This window comes from Meles meles, chromosome 21 (genome assembly GCF_922984935.1).
Source record: "Meles meles chromosome 21, mMelMel3.1 paternal haplotype, whole genome shotgun sequence".
NCBI lineage: Eukaryota > Metazoa > Chordata > Mammalia > Carnivora > Mustelidae > Meles > Meles meles.
Window position 1 is genome coordinate 42,649,105 of NC_060086.1, and position 14,180 is coordinate 42,663,284.

At 65.9% G+C, this 14,180-nt stretch overlaps 3 protein-coding genes across 8 annotated transcripts; 1 reads left to right on the plus strand and 2 right to left on the minus strand.

Moving 5' to 3' along the window:
- Positions 1-282: 282 nt before the first annotated feature.
- On the minus strand, positions 283-2,148 carry GFER (growth factor, augmenter of liver regeneration). The gene is made up of 3 exons (XM_045993626.1): positions 1,888-2,148; positions 1,384-1,580; positions 283-540 (listed from the first exon to the last, which is right to left on the minus strand). Exons 1-3 carry the CDS (start codon positions 2,146-2,148, stop codon positions 378-380), a joined length of 621 nt encoding a protein of 206 aa, XP_045849582.1. The 3' UTR covers positions 283-377.
- On the plus strand, positions 2,116-7,236 carry NOXO1 (NADPH oxidase organizer 1). Of its 6 annotated transcripts, none has more exons than XM_045993623.1 (9): positions 2,116-2,200; positions 4,584-4,678; positions 5,050-5,375; positions 5,559-5,634; positions 5,747-5,924; positions 6,057-6,238; positions 6,332-6,436; positions 6,679-6,796; positions 6,873-7,236. In XM_045993623.1, exons 3-9 carry the CDS (start codon positions 5,199-5,201, stop codon positions 7,180-7,182), a joined length of 1,146 nt encoding a protein of 381 aa, XP_045849579.1. In that variant the 5' UTR covers positions 2,116-2,200; positions 4,584-4,678; positions 5,050-5,198; the 3' UTR covers positions 7,183-7,236. The 6 variants fall into 6 exon arrangements, with proteins under 6 accessions (XP_045849579.1, XP_045849577.1, XP_045849580.1 ...); XM_045993625.1 differs by lacking the exons at positions 2,116-2,200; positions 4,584-4,678 and adding an exon at positions 2,547-2,725 and having other exon boundaries at positions 5,050-5,196; positions 5,295-5,375; XM_045993621.1 differs by having other exon boundaries at positions 4,584-5,375.
- Positions 7,237-7,374: 138 nt separating this feature from the next.
- TBL3 (transducin beta like 3) lies at positions 7,375-13,611 on the minus strand. Its single transcript, XM_045993619.1, has 22 exons — positions 13,511-13,611; positions 12,280-12,331; positions 12,099-12,194; positions 11,966-12,013; positions 11,675-11,816; positions 11,498-11,582; positions 11,243-11,413; positions 11,070-11,145; positions 10,905-10,998; positions 10,642-10,823; positions 10,406-10,547; positions 10,241-10,299; positions 10,055-10,158; positions 9,196-9,343; positions 8,874-9,104; positions 8,727-8,797; positions 8,491-8,647; positions 8,357-8,415; positions 8,016-8,119; positions 7,851-7,922; positions 7,609-7,767; positions 7,375-7,527 (listed from the first exon to the last, which is right to left on the minus strand). Exons 1-22 carry the CDS (start codon positions 13,549-13,551, stop codon positions 7,406-7,408), a joined length of 2,415 nt encoding a protein of 804 aa, XP_045849575.1. The 5' UTR covers positions 13,552-13,611; the 3' UTR covers positions 7,375-7,405.
- Between the last annotated feature and the right edge of the window lie 569 nt (positions 13,612-14,180).

Genomic DNA, 14,180 nt, shown 5'->3' on the forward strand with positions numbered 1-14,180 from the left:
ACGGCCTAGCCCTCAAGGAGCAGGACAGGGAGCCTGGGCAGGCCCGTCACCTTCCTGTGCGGGCAAGTGGGCACCAGGATGTGGGGTGAGCAGGAGGCCACATCCCGAATGGAAGGCGCAGCCCCGGCTGTTCCTGCCTCCTTCATCTGCAGCCCCACGGGCTTTGGCTGAGGAGGAGCCCTTGGGGTGTCTGCAGCAGGCACCCCCGCTTTTCCTCCAAGCCTAAGAGGGAAGGGCCCCCTGAGCAGTGTGTGGGGACCATCCAACTGACACATGACAGGCTCTGGCTCTGACGCACTTTAATGAGTGCCCTGTCCCCCTCTGGCCAGGCTGCCCGGAGGCCCGGGCTGCTGTCCCACAGCTCCGCCGGTCACCGCCTAGTCGCAGGAGCCGTCCTTCCAGCCGTCGCGCCAGCGCTCGTCCACCTGTGAGCAGTCGAAGTCGGGCTTGCCCAGCTTGCGGTTCACCTCGTTGTGCAGGCAGCACAGCCACTGGGTGAAGCGGGCCCGAGTGCGCGTGTCTGGCTGGTTCCTGCATATCCTGTGGGGGGGGGCAGGTGGAAGGCGGGACAGGCAGCGGTCCCACCGCCCCTGCCCCACCCGCTCTGTGCCTGCTCCCTCCGGGCAGGACAGCTGCTGTCAGCGCACGCAGGAGGGTCCTTGTGCGCTGAGACACACTCGCGCAGCCCCGCAACCGCCCCGCACTGGCTCAGGCCTGCTCAACCCTTACCTGGGGAGCTCCGCCAAACCTGACGAGGCCCCAAAGCAAGGCGTTAAGACACCAATGATGCAACTTTACAAGCTCGTAACAATCAGGAAGCCTCATCCCAGCATCCCTGGCCCCGGGCAGTGTGCGAGGGGTGGGGCCACACAAAGGCCTAACAGAAAACTTGTTTCTAGCACCTGGGGCCCTGGGGCCTCCGCCCAGCAAGAGCACTGTTCTAACTGCCCTGGCCCCCACATTCAGCGCAGAACACTTAGAGGTGCCAAACAGCAGCTCTTGGGCTCCCCAGGGACGAAAAGGCAGCTCCTGAAAGCAAAACCAGTGGGTTCTCAAGGCCTTAAAATCGGCAGTCCTGCTCCAGACGTCAGGCAAGGTGGGCTCATGAACCCGCCCGAGCCTCCAGGAGGACTAAGCAAGCGACTCTGTAAGTGAGGCCGGGCTGGGAGCCTCTGGAGCAGCAGCCCCACGCAGCTTGGCCCTTAGGGGAAAGGAGAGCGCTGGGTTGATCCAGTACCGCTGCCGGCGGCCCGCCCGGGGCCACTTGCCACCCCCGCACCTGCTTCTCCAGGCTCCCCTTTATGACATCACGGGGGTGGGGGCGGACGGCCCGGGCTCCAGGGGCACTGCTCTGCGGCCTACGGAGGATGCGGACACACTTACCTCTTCCTTATATCTTCAGCACACTCCTCACACGGATAAAACTTGGAAAATAAATGTATGAACTGGGCCATGTCTTGCTGCTGCTCTGGGGTGGGCAGATCGGGGTAGTAGGCAGCCAGGGTGTGCAGGACAGCCCAGCTGTGCCGGCCCAGTTCCTCGCGATCCTGAGGACAGTCTTCCCTAAACTTGCTGTCCCGCTGCGGAAGGAGGCCGACCAAAGGTCAGTTCGTCTCCCCGGGGGAAGCCCGCAGAGCTCCCGTTTCCCCCCGCCCCAGCCAGAGGCCCACTGGCTCGAGACAGCCCTGCGGCCGCCGACGCGCCACACGCGTGGCTGAAACCCTAAAGGCCGGGCCTCCCTTGGGGGCAAGGTTTAGGGACAGGCCCCTTGCGGGGGAGGGCACGAGTCTGAGGCATAGGCCCGCGGGACGGCTCGGCTTGGGCCTCGGACGCCTGGGAACCAGGCGTAGCGGCCGGGACCGGGGAGGCCGCCCCGGGCATCTGCACCTTCTGCTGCGTCCGCATCCACGTCTTGAAGTCCACGCAGGCCCGGCAGGGCCGCCTCCGGGAGGTGTCCTCGGCGACCTGGGGATCGGAGGCCGGCGCCGGGGCTGGGGTCGGGGCCGAGGCGGCCGCCTCTCTCCGCCCCGCGCCCCGGCCGCGCGCGTCCGTCACTAGGTCGTCCACCACCTCCGAGCGCGCGCCGCCGGGCAGGAAGGAGAAGAGGCTCCCGCCGCTGAAGCGGCCCCGCTCGCCGGGCGCCGCCATGTTGCGCGCGCAATGCCTGCCGGGCCAGCTCGGCCTCCAGATGGGCCTCCAGGTCGGTCTCCAGGCCAGCGCGCGCGCCGCCGCCAGGGCGCGGCCACAGGAGCCGGCCGCGCGCGCCGCGGCGGCGGGCACGGGCGCGGCGGCGGTGCTCGAGCTGGGGGCGGGGTCCGGGGCCGGGGCGGGGTCCGGCGGAGGGGTGGGGCTCCGGTCCGCGGCGCGCGCGCGCGAGGCCGCAGAGCCCGAGGCCGGGGTCCGGGCCGGCGCGGGCGCGGGCGCGGGGTCGGAAGCCCGGGTGCCGGCCGCGCCCCTGGGCCTCGATCCGCGTCCGGAGCCCGACTGGCGTCGTCCGTGGCGGCGCTCCCGCTTCCTCCAGTAGAAGAGCAGCGTGTTGTGGAAACCACGCCGCGGCCGCGCCGTGGACTCAGCCTGCGGCCGAGGCGAAGCCCGTGTTCCGGCCCGTGACGCCCCCATCGCTCCGCTCGGACCGCCTCGCGTGCCCGCGGCCAGGCTCTGTGCCCTCAGCTGGGGCGCGCCCCGAGGCCGGCCGCGCGGCGCCCTGGCAACGCGGGGTGGCGCGGTGAGCGCACAGAGCGCCGCGCGCGTTAGGGCCTGGGTCCCGCGGGTCCGCCCCGGCGACCGGCGCCATGGCTACGGGCGCCCGCGGGTCTCTGGGCTCCTGAGGGCACCGCGTAGCCTGGATCCTATAGCCTGCCTGAAGGGGTTAATAGCCATGTCGCGTGTGGCCGCAGCTTCTGTACGTGCACTGATTCACCCTGCAAATATTTGTGTAGCGTCTAATCCGTTCCAAGTGCCGGTCCAGGCGCTGGCCAGGGAGGGGCGCAAGATGGGTCCTGGACCTCCTCCCTGGGCTCATTGTCCAGTGGTCGAGATGGAAAAAGCAAAAACAAAACAAAAAAGTGGCACACTAACGAATATTCCCTGACAAATGGGTGGGGGTCATGAGCAGGCATGGTAAATCCAGGAGGCTTCCTTGAGGAGGTGACACTTAGGCAGAGGCCTAAAGGAAGACTAATCAGCTGAGGGAGGGCAGTCAAGGCCAAGGTTGGAGGTGGGCATGGGCAGAAAGGCCGGTGGGAGGGGGTCTGGGGAAGGTGCTGAGAGGAGAAATCCAAAGGTGGGCAGGAGCACGGGGAGGGCCTTGTCAGCCGGCCCGGGAACTGGGAATTTAAGGACCATGCGGGAGGACAATTTGGGGCAGGGCTACCCCAAGCGGATCCCCTTTGTGTTCTGCAAAGACTCCCCTGGAGGGTGGATTTCATAGGAGCTAGTGAGAAGCACGGGGTGTGGGTGGGGGTCGTCCAAAGGATAGGTGAGCCCGGGGTCTGTGGAGAGAGAATGGAAAGGAACCAGGGTTGCTGGGGAGTGAAGCAGGGGCTTTCGGCTGGGGCAAAGAGGGGGCCTCAGCACCCTTCTAGAGATTTCTGGCCATGAATAAACAGGCCCTCTCCCAGCTTTTCTCCTTATCTTCAAGGGGAGAAGTGTCTGCCCCACCCCACCCCCTGCCAAGCCAGCTGGGACCTCGGCACCGCCCTGCTGAGGTTGGGAGAGCGTGACCACCAGGCCGAAGGCAGTCTGCAACTGCGGCCTGTCAGCAGGTGTTCATTGCCTGCGCCAAGACCAGGAAGGGTTTGAGTGTGCTGGGAGGACAGGTGCACAAAGGCGCTTTGTCAAGGCTGGGGTGATTTCTGGGAGGGATGCCCTAGAGGCTAATCCCTCCCTGGACAGCTTGGGGTAGGACTCCCGACCTGGAGCTGGTGGCCCCAAGAGCAGATAGAGCCAATGTATACCAGTGTTGGATGGAGATCTGAAAGATTTCGCTATAAGGAAGCAGCCCAGAGACGTGGAGCTCTGGAGCACCCCCGTCTAGGGATTCTAGGGCCCGAGCCGTCTTCACCCCAGTTAGTGGGAGAATGGTGGCTCCTCCTCTCAGGAGGCTGTGTTTGCAGTAAATTGTGATAAAATCATGAATTCAGAGGCAGCTCTCAAAACAGTCCTAGTCAGGGGCGCCTGGGTGGCTCAGTGGGTTAAAGCCTCTGCCTTCGGCTCAGGTCATCATCCCAGGGTCCTGGGATCGAGCCCCGCGTCCGGGCTCTCTGCTCGGCAGGGAGCCTGCTTCCCTTCCTTTCCTTTCTCTCTGTCTGCCTCTCTGCCTACTTGTGATCTCTGTCTGTCAAATAAATAAAATTAAAAACAACAACAACAACAACAACAGTCCTAGTCACCCCGCCGTCCCCAGCCAAGTGCCAGCCTCTGCAGAGAGGGATCCTCTTTGTCCTGCCCCAAGTCTTCCCACCACGGGGGAACCTCTGGGGTGAGCCTGTAAGGTCCAACCCCCCCCCACACACATCCAGAAAAAGTGACATTATTTACCCATTTAACACAAATTTCCTCTCCTGTGACTTGGAAACATTTAGAGACCTTTCCTGCAATGTATTCAGCCAAACAAAGTACATAGAGGTTTCAGCACTGGGTCCTTGGTTCTTGATGTCAACAGCAGTCAGCTTCCCAGGTGAGTTCAAAGACAGAGCCTGGGGCACGCCCTGGAGGAGGCTCCGCTAGTCCCAGCACCCCAGCGGGTGTGGGAGAGCCAGGAGGGGTTTGAGGGCTCTGCTTACCTCCTCCTGGCACAGGCCAGACTCATGCCTGAGGGACTCAGGCCGCAGTCCCCACCCTCTACTGTCTCTCTGCCCCACCCTGCCCCCACACACCTCTCAAGCCCTGTGTTCCTCTCAGATCTGCTTTGGGCACAGTGAGGAAGCTGGGAAAGATCCAGGGACAGGGCAGCCATACAAGGACCTGGCAGGTCTGGGGCGTACCTGGGGAATTCCAATCAGTCTTCCGGGTGCTCAAGAGCTCCCTTCCTTCTCCCCCCCACCCCAGTGTGAGCCAGGACACAGCGGGACCCTAGGCCACACCTTGCCAGCTCCAGGAGCCCAGGACTGTGACCAGCACAGCACAGCAATGGCCAGCCCCCGGTACCCGGTGTCCGTGCGTGCAGCGGCCCTAGTGCAGACAGCACGACATCAGGTATGATGGGGGGGGGGGGGTCGCTGCCACCCCCAAGGAAGAAGGAAGGATTTCCTGGCCCAGACCCTCCAAGGTGCCCCCAACTTTTGTCCCAACAGACATTTGCCTTCTCTGTGTGCTGGTCAGACGACAGCGACACCTTCGTGCGCAGGAGCTGGGATGAGTTCAAGAAGCTCCATGTGAGTGAGCCTGAGGTGAACCCCATTGCCCCAGCGACCTGACCCTCCAATGGCCACTGGCTGGGTGTTGGTCCTTGCGCCCGCGAAGGCGTCCAGCTCCTGTGACCCCCAGTCTGGCAAGGAACCCTCACCCTCCCAAGGGAATAGGTGATCTCTGAGATCGATTTGCTGGTTCTCCCTTAGAAGAACCTCAAGGAGACCTTCCCGGTAGAGGCGGGCCTACTGCGGAGATCCGACCGCGTTCTCCCCAAGCTTCCTGGTGAGGCCGTTAGCGAGGCCGGCAGGGATCCCGGGAGGGGCAGGGACGCCAGCGACCTGGTGGAGGAAACCATGGGGTGGGGTCCCACGGTCCCTTCCCGTCGTGCCCGCAGACGCATCGCTGTTGGTGCGTGGGGGGCGCACAGGCCGCGGCCTGGCTCGCCTGCGGCTGCTGGAGACCTATTCCCGGGCGCTGCTGACGGTGGTGGCGCGCGTGTCCCGGAGCCCAGCGCTCAGCGACTTCTTTGCACCGCAACCCCTGGACCTGGAGGCCGCGCTGCCAGCCGGCAGGTGCCTCACTCATCCCCAACTCCCTGCCGGCAAAAGCACTTGGGGGATGGGGGAAGGCTGGGCGGGTTAGGGAGGGGCAGCAGGCGCTCACTCACTTCCTACCCACCCCTCGCTACGCGCTGCCCTTCCCAGTCTGGTGATCCTGCCAGCTCCTGAAGAACCCCGAGGCCACCCTACGGACACCCTGGCTATCCGTGGCCTGGAGGCTCAGAGCCTGCGCTGTCTGCAGCCCTTCAGCACCCAGGACACGCAAGGCCGCCCCTTCCACGCACGGGCCCAGGAGGTCCTAGACGTGCTGCTGCGGCACCCCTCAGGTGGGGCTGGGCAGGACTGAGAGCTCGCCCTCTGCCCCCAGGACCTGAGCGGGCTTTGGGGGTTCTGAGCCTCCATGCACCTCTTGCGCACAGGCTGGTGGCTGGCGGCCAACGAAGACCAGCAAACAGCGTGGTTCCCTGCTCCGTACCTGGAGGAAGCAGCCGCGGGCCCAGAACAGCAGCCCTTAGGGAGCAGTGGTGATTACCCATCCCCCAACCCCACGCCAGCGTGGCAAAGCTGGGCCACAGGGAACAGCTGAGCGAGTGGTGGACATGGGGACAGTGTACTTGGTCCCCAGACTGAGTGGGAGCACCAGTGAGCTTGAGTGGCCCCCATCATCGGGGGATGCCTGAAAGTGGTGAGACCACGGGGGGAGATGGGACAGGTCAGGGCCCTGGTCCCTGACGCCCGCAGTGACCCCCAAATACCCACTCCGCAGGGTCTCAGTTCTGCGCTTCCCAAGCCTATGAGAGCAGCCACGCAGACGAACTCTCGGTGCCTGCCGGGGCGCGCGTGCGCGTGCTGCAAACGTCGGACCGCGGCTGGTGGCTCTGCAAGTGCGCGGGCGCGGGGCTGGGGCGGGGCCCGGAGGGGGCGGGGCCCAGCGCGCGCTAAACCCCGCCCTCCTCGCAGGTTCGGCGGGCGCTGCGGTCTCCTCCCCGCTGTGCTGCTGCGACCCGAGGGGCTGGGCGCGCTCCTGAGTGGGTCAGGGCTCCACCGCGAGAACAGTGAGGAGGCCAGGGTGGGAGATCCCCAACGTCCCCCCGAGACCCCCCAAGGCACAACGCTACCCCCTGCGGTGCCCGCCCGGCCTCCGCTCAGCGCCATTCGGAGCCGCTGCTGCACCATCACCCGCAGGGCACTGGCGCGGAAGGACCCTCTCCAGGGCGTGTGGGGCTGCGGCGAGGGCAGGACCAAAGCTCCAGACCCGGGGGACGACTGACGCCAGCCGGGCCACCACGGCTGGCCACCACGGCTGTGGGAGGAGTATCCGAGGGCCGTGGACCTCTGACTGGCGCGGCCAGGAAACCAGCCTCCCCCCGGTCCCGAGTAAAGCTCTTCCCACCGAGGCACAAGCTAGTGTCTGTGCTGAGGGGCTGGGGGCTGGGGTGAGACGCGGTCCACACACAGGGAGTCGGAGAGAGCAGGACTGCTTTCTGCTTGTTTCAGAGGGCTGAGGGAGCCGCAGAGGGGGCCGCGGGGAGCGTGGGCAGCTTCATGTTGTGCCACAAGAAGTCCAGGAAGGTGGCCGCCTGCAGCGTCCGGCTGAGCCGCTGAAAATGCCGCTCTGGGGGAGAACACAGGGCGTCAGCGGCTCCGTGGGGGCTGGCCGGCTGCTCCCGCCCTGTCCAGGGCCTGGCCCGCATACCGGTGTAGGGCAGCAGGGCCTCCAGGGAGGCCTGCACGCCCGGGTAGGCCAGGAGCTCTTCCGGGGGCTCCTGCCGCAGCAGCACCCCCAGCACGGCCTGCGCGTCGTGGCAGTGCCTCGAGTTGGTGTTCCACGTGACACAGAAGCGCAGCAAGGCCTCTGTGGGGACAAGGACAGTCGGACCTGCCCGCTGGCTGCCCTGCCCCAGTCGGCCACCACCCCGCCCCCCAAACACCGCAGACCTTTCTGATCTCGCCGCAGCCGCAGCACCGTGGCTCCCAGCTTCTCGCAGGCCTCGGGGTCCCTCCGGATGGCTGGGGGGTGGGAGGTGGGAGCCGAGCCTCAGGGAAGGGCACGGGATGGACCCAAGCCCCTCCCCCTGCCCCAAAGCCCGAGGCAGCACTGACCCTGGATGACGGTGAGCACAGTGTGGGGCCGGTCCAGGGAGATGGCCAAGCCCAGTGCCCGCAGGTACCGCTTCTCATGGAGCAGGTTGTCCAGTTCCTGCTGCCTGTGGGGGGGGGGAGGGAGGACAGGGTCACTGGGGGACCTGGTGGGGACTGAGGGCAGAGCTTCAGGGGGCTGGCTCAGGAGTCTGCGGCCCGGCCCGAAGCATCCCCTGGTGCGGAGCTGTGATGTGCTCTGAGCCTCAGCTCCACGCCACAAAGCAGGGGTGACACCTGTATGCCCCACCCAAGCGTGGACGCATGGTGTCACTCAAGGGGACCGGACGGGGACCCCGACTTACTTGACCACCTCCTCCTCCCGCCGGGCTTGCTCCTCGGCCTGCTCCACCTCGGTCACATCCTGCGGTCACAGCGAGGTCAGAAGGGCACCCTGATGCGGCCCCACCCAGTCCCCACGGCCCCCGAGCGCCCATACCTTCCAGAGGACGACGCAGGAGTCACTGGCGCCGGTGAGGGCGCGGTCGTCCAGCCGGCTGCAGTGCAGCCCCCAGACCTTGTCCTCGTGGGCGTCCAGGGTCTTCACACACTCGTTGCTTTTGATGGTCCAGAGCTTCAGGAGACCGTCGGAGCCGCTGGGTTTGGGATCGGGAGGGGTTCAGTGCCGGGGCCCGTCCTGCAGCTCATCCCCGCCGGTACCCCCAGACCGCTCACCTGGACAGCAGCTGGGTACCCCGGCTTACAAAGGCCACCTTCAGCACCGAAGCGTCATGCCCCTCGAATGTCTGCAGGGTGGGGAGAGGAGAACGTGAGACAACGCCAGGCAGCGGGGTGGGCCGGGGAGGGGGGTAGGCCGCCCACCTTGAGGCAGCTGAAGTCCTGCAGTGCCCAGAGCTTGACGGTACCATCAGCCGAGGCTGTGGCCAGCACCTGGTCCATGGGTGAGAACTGGACACACCAGAGGCCGCGCCGGTGGCCAGAGAAGATGCCCAGCAGCTGGCACTGTGGCAAAGCCCAGAGCTTGGCTGTGCGGTCCTGGGAGCCCGTGGCCAGCAGCTTGTCGTTGGGGGCAACAGCCACGCTGTTGATGTCCTGATGATGGCGGCAGGTGGCAGCTCAGATCCCCATCCCAGCAAGGGCCCAGCCCTGCCCTGGCCCCGTCCCTGCCCCAGTGTGCCTTCACCTTGTCATGGCAGCGCTGTGTGGCCTGGGCCTGCAGAAGGACAGGACCGCCGTCTGGGCCTGCACCCTTGGACAGCAAGGCTTCAGGGACCGGCCACACCTTCACGGTGCAGTCCTGGCTCCCGGTCACCAGGAAGGTCTCCTTCAGCCTGTGGCCAGAAGTGGGGGAGGGGAGACACCTGCTGAGCCCTGGCCAGCCCTGTCTGCCGGCGCATCACGGCCTGGGCCTGCAGGACCACGGTCCCGACCAGGGGGACTGTTCCGGGTGCACGCGGACCGTCACCCCACACCCCTCTGGGACCACTTGTCTACCAGAGCCCCCAGCACCCAGCCTTGGTCCACCACACCTGGTGACTTGGTCACACGACCCCAACACCACCCCCCACCCTGGCAAGGAGTGTGTCTTCTACCTAAGTCTTGTTCAGCGTCATTCCTGCTACTCTGAAGCCTCCCCAACCTTTTTCTCTAAGTTTTTATTTATTTGAGGTAGAATGTGAGAAAGCATGAACAGAGGGGAAGGGGAGAGGGAGAGGAAGGAACAGGCTCTCCTCTGAGCAAGAAGTCTGATGCGGGGCTTGATCCCAGGATGCTGGGGTCACACCTAAGCCAAAGGCAGACACTTAACCAACCAAGCCACCCATGCACCGAGCCTCTCCCCTTTTACTCCCCCAGCCCCAAAAACCCTCTGAGGAGCTCTGACCTCCAAGAGCAGCTGGGGGCCCAGCATTCTGTTACACATCCCTATGCTGGAGCCTCAGGGACCACGGCTGAGGCCTCCCCATCCACATCTCCCCGAGCTGGAACCCCATTAGCAGGGGCTGGGCCTCGGCACACCACAGAACCCAGCCCTGACCACGTACCTGGAGCAGCAGATGGCACCCACGCTGTGGGTGTGCCCGGAGCCCTGAGCCACACGGGTCACCTTGCCGGCCTTGTTCATCCTCCACAGACAAATACTCTGATCCTGGGGATCAAAGGGGTGAGGACTGAGGCCGGGCTGGGCTGCCCCCACGGGGACCCGCACCTCCACGCTTCACAAGCCCCACCTTGGCGCAGCTGGCAAAGAGCCGCCCCTTCCGAAACACGTCCAGGGCCAAGACAGTGTCTGGGAGCAAGCAGAGAAAAAGGTCATCGGTTACAGTAAAGAAAGCATTCCAGCCCAGGATGCAGTGCTGGGGGCGTGGGCATGAGGATGGAGTGAGCTCCCTGACCTGTGTGGCCGTGGAGAATCTGGCAGGCCATTGTCTGCAGCTCGAACACTTTCAGGCTGGGGCTGTTGGAGGCCACGACAATGTGGGAGTCCTCAGGCCCAAGAAACCGGACGTCCAGCACCTCCTCGCTGTAGCCGGCAAACTGTGCGGGTCGGGGCCGGAGGGACACCCGTCAGGGCCTGCTTGAGTGGCGGGCTGGCACCCCCGGCTTCGGGCCGAGCAGGGGCAGCGCCCACCTGTTTCTGCAGCTGTAGGGAGCGCGTCTCGTAGAGCAGCAGGTTGTGGTCGGCAGTGACGGTGAGGAGCAGGCCGGCAGAGCGGGCCAGAGTGCAGCGGGTCAGCTCCTGCCGGGGGCCTGGCGGCTGCTGTTGCTTGAACACACACTGCCCGGAGGCTGCCTCCCACACGCGCAGCAGGCCTGGGTGGGGGGGGTTGCTGGCATTCAAGCCCACGGACCGACCCCAGTCCCTGCTGCCCACCCTGGCCCGGGCGCACGCACCTTGGTCTCCGGCCGTCAGGAAGTGCAGGCCCTTGGACTTGACTCCCAGCTCTGGCGCCGGCTCCTCCGGTAGCAGCACCGCGGCCTCCACGCTCTGAGGACAAGCCGGTTAGAGGCAGCCGCACCCCCCTCCCCTCAACTGGCCAGGCCCCCTGGCATCCCCACCTCAAACACTGGCACAGTCCTCGTGGCCTGGTGGCTCCGCAGGTCCCAGACGACACAGATCTTGTCGCGGCCTGAGCTGGGGGTGGAGGAGGGGAGGGACACAGCCACCTCAGTCCCCAGTCTCCGCTGCGGTCCCCCCCTTCCCGCCGTGGCCTGAGCAGCTGGCCGCTGACCTCAGCATGGTGTGGCCATCAGCGCTGAAGGTCAGGGAGGTGACGGCACTGTAGTGGGCAGTCATCACGGCCAGACACGACTGGTCCTGCAGTGACCACGCACGGATGGTGGCGTCTGCAGCTGAGGAGAAGAGCAGCAGGCGTGCGGGATCCGGGTGGAAGGCCACCAAGCTGCAGGCGGGGGGCGGGGGCGGCAGGTGAGTTGTGTGACCCCGGCCATAAGGCCCCATCCTCCCTCTGCTGTCCTCTACTCACTGCACGACCCCTGGTGAGCCCCGAAAGTGGTGTGTCCCGTAGTGCCGCACAACGTCCCAGACACGCACTGCCCCATCGCAGCCGCCTGTGGGAACGTGTCTGAAGTGAAGGGGCTGGCGTGCCTGAAGGCCCCTGACTGTGCCCTCCCGAGGCCCAGCCACCCCGCCGGGGGCCTACCTGTGGCCAGCAGTGTGGAGGTGGGGTCAAAGGCCATGGTGGCCACAGGGGCTGTGTGTACCGCCTTCCACAGGCGGGTGACGCCGCCCTCTCGCCAGGCCCACTGCGCCAGCAGCAGCGCCCGGCTGGCTGTGACCAGCACCTAGAGAGCGATGCAGTTCAGCCGGGAGAGGCGAGGCTGGGAGAGGCTGGGAGAGCCCAGAGGGGAGAGGCAAGTCCTCAGTGGCCCAAATTTGCGTGAGAAGTACCAAGCTGGACTCTCACCCCTGCCCCTGCCCCTGCCCCATATACCTCATTGTCAGGGCTGAGGTCAAAGGCAGTGATGTCCTCCTGGTCCTCCTAGAGGCAAGAGTCAGCACACAGAGCGCCATGAGACAGGCTTCGCTCCCCACTAGCCCATTGCCCTGGCTCTTCCCACCCTCACCTGCTCCAGGCTCCGCAGGACGGCCCCCGAGGCCACGTCCAAGATGTTGACTCGGGTGCCGCAGATGCAGAAGAGATGCTGCCCAGTCTGGTCCAGCTGGCGACAGGAGGGTCTCAGAAAGATAAGCAACTCTCGGCAGCCCCCACCTGCCCCACCACCCTGCCCCTCCCAGGGCCAGTACCTGCACCTTCCCGCCCTTGTAGAACGGCTCGATCTTGCGCTCCACGGCGTAGCTGGAGAGAGAACAGCGTTGGAGAGCGAGGCACCCGCCCCTTGGCCCCCAGACCTGGCTCTCCCAGAGCTCAACCCAAGAGGTGCCTGCCCTTGAGGAGTTCCCAGGCAGAGGCTGGGATGCAGGGGCCCGGAGGTGGCCCTTGTCACTGAGGTGCGTGTCACAGAGGACGCCAGACCCAGAGGCGGCGGTGATTCACACCAGGTTCCCAGGCAGTACGGCAAGGACGCGGGTTTTGGAGTCCCCGCAGCAGAGTACTCCGGACCTCGGGGGCCCCCTGCTGGCGGTGGGAGCCCAGCCTGGGGGACCCGCGGAGGAGGCCAGCCCCGCACCGCCCCACCCCCCTCAGCAGCTTCCTGCCCCCTCCCCAGCCCTAGCTCCTTCCTCCCACTCCCCACGTACCACTCCGGCCTGCAGCCTCATGCGGCCTCCAGCCGGCCAGGCCACCGCACGGTCATCTGGACAGCGGCTCCAGCCTCATCGCCAGGCCCCCACCCGCCGCCTCAAACCCTGCTGCCGGGAAGGCCCTTCCAAACACACATGTGTACGTCACTACCCGGCCTCAAAACCCTCCCCTCTCCTTACGTGCTCTGAGACCCTCACTTGGAGGCACAGGCTGTTCCCCGTCTGTGGCGTGGGTCGCTCTTCCCCGCCTTTCTGGCGCCTGGCTCACTCCACTGGGAGGCCTGGCTGCCCCCATGGAATGGAGCCCCCAACGCGGAGCCCAGACAGGCTCTTGACCCCAAGCCTTCCCTGTGGCGGTGCCCATCGCTCCCACCGGTGGAAACTGAATCAGCCCAGGACTCAGGGCCTCCAGGGCCACAGCGCACGCCCATCTCCGGAGCTCCCTTCCGGCTCCATGCTGCGCGGCCCGCCCCGGAGTGGTTCTTCTCCCAATACCGAGGGCTCGGGGAACCCGCTGGGGTCCAGCACCCGCCCGCCCCTTCCTCTAGTTTTTCACCCACAAGCCCCGATCGGCGCCTACTGTAATAACGGACGCCGGCTCCCCACTCTGTAATACCGCCAGCGGCACGACTCCCGCGGGCCGGTTCCTACACCGCCCTCAGGCTCCCCGCAGACCCGAACGGGTGCCCTGTCCAGGACAGGCACGCCTGCCACTCGGGCGGCGAACCCCGCTCCCTCCCTGGGCGGCGCCCACAGCCGCAGCGCCCCGGCTCACTTGGCCTTGAAGCGGCCCACTCCCGCCACGGGTTCCGCCATGTCGCCGCCGCGTGAGGGAAACACGGCGCCACTCCTCACGGCCGGCGCGCCGCAGATGGCGTCACCGTCCACGACCCTGTGACGTCACCGGCGGCGCGCTCGGAGGCGCCATCTTGGCTGTGGGCAGCCCCTGGTGTGTCAGGAAGCGGAAGCTGGTAGAGGCGTTTCCGGCCTGGAGGAACGGGCGTAGAGCCGCACGGGGGCGGCTGGGCCTCCGGGGGCGGCTGGGCCTCCGGGGGCGGCTGGGCCTCCGGGGGCGGCTGGGCCTCCGGGGGCGGCTGGGCCTCCGGGGGCGGCTGACGGCAGGGTCCGGGGTCCGCCCGCTGTTGGTTTTTTTAGTGAAGTTTTTAAAAAGGAGTCGTTGGAAACGTTTACCGAAGTCATCCCGAGGCTCTTGGCCCTCGGCATTCTAGGATTTGGGTACGAGGCCGTCAGGTGCTCATGGTCGGCTGCGGTAGATACGGAGGGTAAATGAGTAAATCGGGTAACTCCAGAGCCTCTCAAAGATGTATTGATCACATTCTACGTGCACAGCGCTGTTCCAGACATTTGGGAGGCCCCGGGGAAGCAGGTGCTAGAGGAGAACGGGCTGGGGGAGGTCGGGCGATTGGTGCCGTGGAAAGAACAGA